This window comes from Dipodomys spectabilis, unplaced genomic scaffold (genome assembly GCF_019054845.1).
Source record: "Dipodomys spectabilis isolate Male_0828 unplaced genomic scaffold, ASM1905484v1 ptg000054l, whole genome shotgun sequence".
Lineage (NCBI taxonomy): Eukaryota > Metazoa > Chordata > Mammalia > Rodentia > Heteromyidae > Dipodomys > Dipodomys spectabilis.
In genome coordinates, this window is record NW_024870731.1 from 3,280,716 (window position 1) to 3,287,733 (window position 7,018).

The window sequence follows — 7,018 nt, forward strand, 5'->3', positions numbered from 1 at the left end:
CTTTTTTGCTTAAAGCTAACACTCTACCACTTGAGCCACAGCACCATTTCCAGATTGTTGCTAGTTAATTGGAGATACCAGTCTCATGGATTTGTCTACCTGGACTGGCTTTGAACTGTAATCCTCAGATCTCAGCTTCCTAAGAAGATAGGATTACAAGCATAAGCTACCAGTACCGAAGATTATTAATCTTATGGGCAATATATATATCCGTTTCATATCTAGTGAACACTCTGAACATCTTCTCAGATCAGTAACACATAAAATACATAGATTTGCCAATGAAAGAAATGATGTTGCAACTCATCTCAAAGATTAGACTTCGATATCCTTGAATAGATAAAAGCTATCTTGGCTTATTGAGCAAGACTTCATTGAACTACATGAAAGTACTATTTTCCTAAATGAAAGATGGTCAGGTATTTGCATTTTTATGAGTTAACCTAATATTATAGAAACTTAAGTAATAAGGACTCAAATAAGGACTCAAAAGTAATAAGGACTCAAAAGTAATAAGGACTCAAAAGTGTTCCAAGACTTTTTTTCTGATACTAATTTCGAAAACATGGAAATGAATCATGTGAAATTCCATTGGAGATCTATTAAATAACACTGCTCTTAAATTACGTTCAAGACCAGGACCTGGACCACTAAGTCTGACCCCTTTGTGTTGATCTATCCAGTGAATAGGGAAAGGTGTTCAAAATGGGATGATGAAATGGTGAATATACTCCAGCAATTTTCCTGCCTACTGATCACCTCATCAAGACAGAAAAGTTGCCAGAGCCATTGTGGAAACATTTTCAACAAGAATTCAGACCAAATTAGCCTCAGCTAATTTGGATAGCCTCAGCTATGCACAGTTAAATACAGTATTAAACATAACTTCTTCTCCATTTTACTGAATTGAACTCTCTTTCTTTTAAAGTTATTTGATTACAAATGTATAATTATTTATGCAAATGTATGATCATGTTTCTTTTATTCAGAGAGCCAAATAGACCCTGACAAAAAGAACACGTGTTTGAGCCTTTGTAAAATAGCCCATATGAATTAGCACATGGTAGAAAAGTTTATTCCACCCAAGTAGATGAAGTTTTGACTTTGTTCTTAAATTTTTCTTCAGCTTTTATTGATACTTTAAGCTTAAGAGAAATTAAGAATATTTGATTACTCTAATTACTTTTTCTACTTACTTTAAGGGTTTAATCTACTCCTTAGGCATATGTAATTCATATTGCATGCTTTCCAGAAAAATAATCATCTGCTAATGCAGACTAATTTTAATCTTCTAATCCAATCTTGACAGAGTCAGAGCTGGGTGGGTAGCTGTTTTGGTATGGGGTTGCCATAGATACAAAACTTGGTTTTACAATTGACAAGTTGGTGTGTGGAACTTAAGTTACTGTGGATTTAATTTTGTCTTCACTCTTTAAGATGAAAAAAAAAGTGAAGATTCATGTGCCTTTCAGTGCATGTTGGTGTGACTAACCTTCTCTTCTTTCATTCTGGTGCTCCCCTCCTCTCTGTGTATCTTCTTCCCACCTCGGGCCGGCTGCAGGATGACGAGGAGGGCATATGGGCATAGCCAGGCCTGTAAACCAAAGTTCCAGTTTTGTTTTGAGGGGTGAGAAACCATCTTTTATATCATTTTTTCTAAAGAAAATTATTGCATTTTAGTGTTGTATTGTGTGCGTGCTCCATTGTGCTGGCTGCTCTTTGTGGTTGTGGCCTGTGTTTGCTCCTGTGTTCTGTGAACCGCTCAGAATTGTGTGTGTGCCTTGTACCATTCCCAAGAATCCCACCATCCTACCTCACCCCCCCCATCCCACAATCACATTACTGCTCTGCCTTTTGGGGACTGGGTTTAGCACGATTCAGATGTGTCTGTGTTATTTAAGAGGACAATTCTGTCTTTACTAGGATTCATATACACTTTTTAAGGCATGATTGTTGCACTTCTCCAGTCATAGTTTTCAGCCAACTGCTTGCTTTCACCAGATAATGCCAGTGTGATGTGACTCTTGCGTCCTTCTGGTGGTGTCAAATGTGTTGCAAGGAATACAGAATAAAACTATATATCTTCATGGAGAGCTGAGACTGTCATCTCCAAGGAGCCCATTTAATGGATTGTGCTCTCTCTTCCATGGCAATTCTGAAGAAAACAAGCATCAAGGCTTAGTCATGATGAATGGGTAACTGTAATTCCCTCAATGAATGAGAAGAGCTGTTATTAATATTAGCAGATCCCGGGGCTGGGAAGGTGGCTCAGTGGTAGAGCGCTTGCCTTGCATGCATGAGGCCCTGGGTTCGATTCCTCAGCACCACATAAGCAAAAAGAAAAAAGCTGGAAGTGGCACTGTGGCTCAAGTGGTAGAGCGCTAGCCTTGAGCTGAAGAGCTGAGGGACAGCGCCCAGGCCCAGAGTTCAAGCCCCACAACTGGACCCAAAAAAAAAAAAATATTAACAGATCCCAGTAGTAGTATTTTATCTGTTGCTTTCTTTAAAACATGCTTCTGTAGAGCTTTGCATTATAAGTTATACACATTTCATGTTGCTCTTTGAAAAGCTAACCTTTAGTTATCAAGAACCCACCTTTGATTTTCATTCTTTCTGCATTAAGTAAGAGCGTGTGTATGGCTGCACGGTTATACATGAAATGTTCAACTCGAGCAGCTTTTGCTGCTGGGAAGCACACCTTTACTGCACACTGCTAGATGTTATAACACCAAGGCACAACTCTCTTAGAGATGAGTGTTCTTCGTATGGCAGCATGGATTATGCTGTTGGACTCAATGGCATGGCACATGGCATTTTATTCAGAACAAAGAATGTGGCAGATTGTGTGCCAGGGTAATGATTTTCTGGTCCAGAAAGTATTCCATATGTAGTTCTTAAATGCCACAGTGCTGGAGAGCCAACAGGTTTGGGACACTTTGTTGGGATAACTGAAAACACGTGTACCTGTAACGTGGCAATATGGTGAAATCTCACAAATTTTAACCAAGAGCTACTGGGGGCAGTTTCACTACTGAATTTCACTTCTTTGTAGAAACTGCTGTAGGTCTCACAAATGGGTCAGATTTCTGGCTTTGGCAGTACTGCAGGTAATACACAGCTAGAACATCTTTCAACATAGTTAAAATGTAATGCCTCTGGGCTATGTGCTGCAGATAAAGCCTGCTTCATGTTCACATTGGAATACTTGCCTGTCCTGCCTGTCCTGGGTAAAGAGGGAAAGTAGCAGCACTTTCTCCTTAATACTTCCGGTTGCAAAGTGATTCCAAGGGAAGCTTGTCAGTATGAGGTGGAGAAGCCAAACCCGACTAAGGAAAACTTCCCTGTCTAAGGAAAAACTTGAAGAGAAACACTGCATTTACTCATAGAGAAGCTAATGAAAGTGTGAATAGATCTAGGATAATATTATAGTAAAAGGCAAATACAAGAACTCTTCCCCAACCTTGAATAGAATAGATGGGCAAAGGAAAGCTCTATGTATTTGAGAGTTGTCTCAAGAAGTGGCTACTGGGCTGGGAAGGTGGCTCAGTGGTAGAGTGCTTGCCGTGCATGCCTGAGGCCCTGGGTTTGATTCCTCAGCACCACGTAAGCAAAAAGAAAAAAAAGCTGGAAGTGGCGCTGTGACTCAAGTGGTAGAGCGCTAGTCTTGAGCTGAAGAGCTGAGGGACAGCGCCCAGGCCCAGAGTTCAGGCCCCACGACCGGACCAAAAAAAAAAAGAAGAAGAAGAAGTGACTACTGCCAGGCAATGGTGGCTCATGCCTGCAATCCTAGTTTCTCTGGAGACTGAAAACTGAGGATCATGGTTCAAATCCATCCTGGGCAGAAAGCCTATGAGAATTTTATCTCCAATTAATAAGCAAAAAGCTGGAAGTAGAGGTGTGGCTCAAGTGGTAGAACCCTATCCTTGATGGAAAACACTCAAGGACAGCACAGAGGCCCTGAGTTCAAACTCTTTCTCTCTCTCTCTCTCTCTCTCTCTCTCTCTCTCTCTCTCTCTCACACACACACACACACACACACACACACAGAGTGGTGATCTTAGAAATCAGAATCACCTCTTTGTCATAGAAATGTATTAGGGTTCTAGGCTGCATTTGTCTCTCCAGAATAATAAAGAGTTTTATTACTCCTTGAAAAGTTTTGAGACATCCTCCCTGCCACTTCCCAAGATACGACTATGTTGTCACTCTCAGGGTGAAATCTGCTCTGAGACCCACAGTAAAAACTCAGATTTCTGTGCTTAAAGCAAGCATGGACAATGGTGTTAAGCCACCATCTTTTTTATTTCTATATGATTTTCCCCAAACACCATGCACCTCTGAAAGCAAGTATCTTCAGAAAATTAGTCAATATATAATCCTACTTTAATATGTCATAATAAGTTTTATGGGCTTCTAAAGAAAACTACTTATCTTTCTTTATGACTCCTTTAAACAACCTTGCTCAGATATCCTCAGGCTTTTAAAACCCTATCTTTAAGGTTTTAAATAATGAGATACTGGGCGACTTTCTAGTTTTGAACAGCCATTGCATGTTTGAGCTGCATTACAGTCTCTGAAGCCTAAGAAGACATTAAATTTATAACTAAAGATGGGTAATAGTCATACATTAAAAATTAACTGTTTGAATGTTTTGATTTATGGCCCTTATAAAAGAAACATTACAACATGTTCTTTTACTAGGCATCAGTTATATGTTCATAATAGCACCAGAAAGCTTCTCTTGAATCTGGAGTATTGGTGCTGAAATGAATCATCATTTAGAGGGGAAAAATCACTCTAACATTTACAACAAATTATAATTAGCATCACTATCCTGACAGCTCCTCCCTTTTTTGCCACTTCTAAATAGGAAGCCCAGGCATGATTTATTTGTCTCACTGTGATCCTTCAAGGGTTGTATTTTCTGAGAGCAAGGTGGACTGGGGAAAGGTTACTTTTCTAAGGACTTTTGGCAGCCACTAAAGTTAACCTTGCCTCTCTGATACACTAGGCTAAAGGTCTAGCCTTATCATATGACAGTCCAGGACCCTGTACTCTAAAGGGCTCTTCTGTCATTATCTTGAAACTCTTAATTGTTTTCCAACACTACCATTTTGTATTGAATCCACAAATGATATATAGTCTATGCTTCTTAGAATTGCCATCTCTCTGCTTTTCTGCCCTGATGGCTTATCAGTGTCTCATTTTCTTTTGCCTAGTATCTACCACTAGCCTGCTTTGTTGTTCTGATTTTCTTCTAGAGACCCAGGGGATTATATTTCCAGTAAGTTGTTCTCATGAGCATTTCTACAATATACCCACGCATTGTTCTCTTCCCACTGCCCCAACACTTAGTGATACATTGTAAAGATGTATACTTGAGTCTTCATTGTATTTCCCATCTTGCTTTGTAAAATACTGGAAAAACTGCTCCTTCATCCTCCATGACTTTTCTCAGGGAAAACCAAATAGATGTAGTAATCATTTATATCAACAAATAACTCTCCATCTCCAGTGACTGAAGGTGTTCACCTTGGATTTCCAGGGGGCACTTTGATCTGTGAACATTCAGAGGTGGAACAGTAGGGACCCAAATCAAGACCCCCTGCAAGACTTAGAGCCACATCTGTCTGCTTTATCATTTGGGTGTTTGAGATCTTCCTATGAACTCTGGTAATTGAGTAGACATAGAAAACAAGATCAGTTTTTTTGTTTCTTAAAACACTAGGAAGGAATAAACCTTTTTTTAATTGAAAACATATGCAAATCTTAAGACTTGATTACCAAAAATTCAGATGTGGTATTAAAAGTTTTGGCATGGGGCCACAATGCTAGTAATTGCATCCTGATAAAAACAAAGGATTGGAACTGTGAGGCACAATACAATCTGTATGTGAGTACATTGGTAGTGTTAAGAATCTCAGAACAATATAGACATAGGAAGAGGTTTTCCATATATAGAAATAATGCTGGAAAGGCTGGTGGAGCTCCCCAGTATGTCTGCTCTCAGGAAAGATGTAAGACTGGGGAAGGGAGAACTTCATCAAGACTGCAGAGTTTATACTGTCATTTTCTTCTCTCATTAGATAGGGTCTATATAGGAGCCCTGCTCTTATCCTGGGGCAATTGAAATCAGTGGCTGGGAAAGAAGTGATGGAAGGAGCCCTGGGCTTCCTCAAGAGATTTTCATTTGTACATCCTATACAGAGATACCTACCAATACTTTGATTTACTCTAGATCTCCTATGATTGAGGATCTGATATGCTTCTACCTTCTGCCATTGGTCACTAAGACATTCATTCATCCATTCACTCATTATTTACTCATTCTTTCATCAGCTGGGTAAGTTCTTGGTTACCTGCTTGGAAACTAAAAGAGTAAGATAGATGTGGTTGTCACATTATGAATCCTAATACATAGTTAAAAGAAGCAGAACCTAAGTAAGCGCATTAGTGTTGATCTTAGAAATTTCTACCATTACTTCGATGAAAGCCAAGAAGATATTAATATCAACAAGTGGAATGTACTTGAGAAAAGATAGCCTGTGAGCATCTCTCCAAGCAAGTAAGTTTAAAATCAGTTCTTGGAAGCAGGGAGTCATGAGGTTCCACAGTGTCAACATGTGTGGTCAGGACATGATGATGGAAACATGCCCTGGAGGTAGGAAGAACTTTATGGCTTAGAAAGTCTTGATAACTTAAGTCTGGATAAAGCACAAAACTGTGTGAAGAGGATGGAGAAGTCAGAAGGGGCCAAATTCCATAAGCCAAAAATGGGCTACAGTAGAGAGTTCAGACTTTAACCTAAGAAAAATGAATGTACATTGGAGAATCTTAAGCAGGGAAATGACATGACTCATTTTGTGTGATAGAACAATCCTATCTATCTACAGAAAGACTGAATTTTCATGGCAGGAAAAGCAGAAGTAAAGGGCTGTTCCATCATTTGAGAGGATTGATGGGCTGACCCAGGGCGGCTGCGGTGGAAATGCAGACAAGTGCATACACTGGAGATATT

General features: G+C 39.6%; 1 protein-coding gene across 4 annotated transcripts in view; it reads left to right on the forward strand.

Annotated features, from left to right (window-relative positions):
• Positions 1–1,630, forward strand: part of Erc2 (ELKS/RAB6-interacting/CAST family member 2) — a 789,311-nt gene extending 787,681 nt beyond the window's left edge. For 3 of the 4 annotated variants that reach the window (XM_042679903.1, XM_042679901.1, XM_042679902.1), the window contains one exon: positions 1,562–1,588. In XM_042679903.1, the coding sequence (XP_042535837.1) occupies positions 1,562–1,588 (27 nt within the window). Of the gene's footprint in view, positions 1–1,561 lie in introns of all 4 variants that reach the window. The other variant, XM_042679900.1, reaches the window with a different exon arrangement.
• Positions 1,631–7,018: the final 5,388 nt, after the last annotated feature.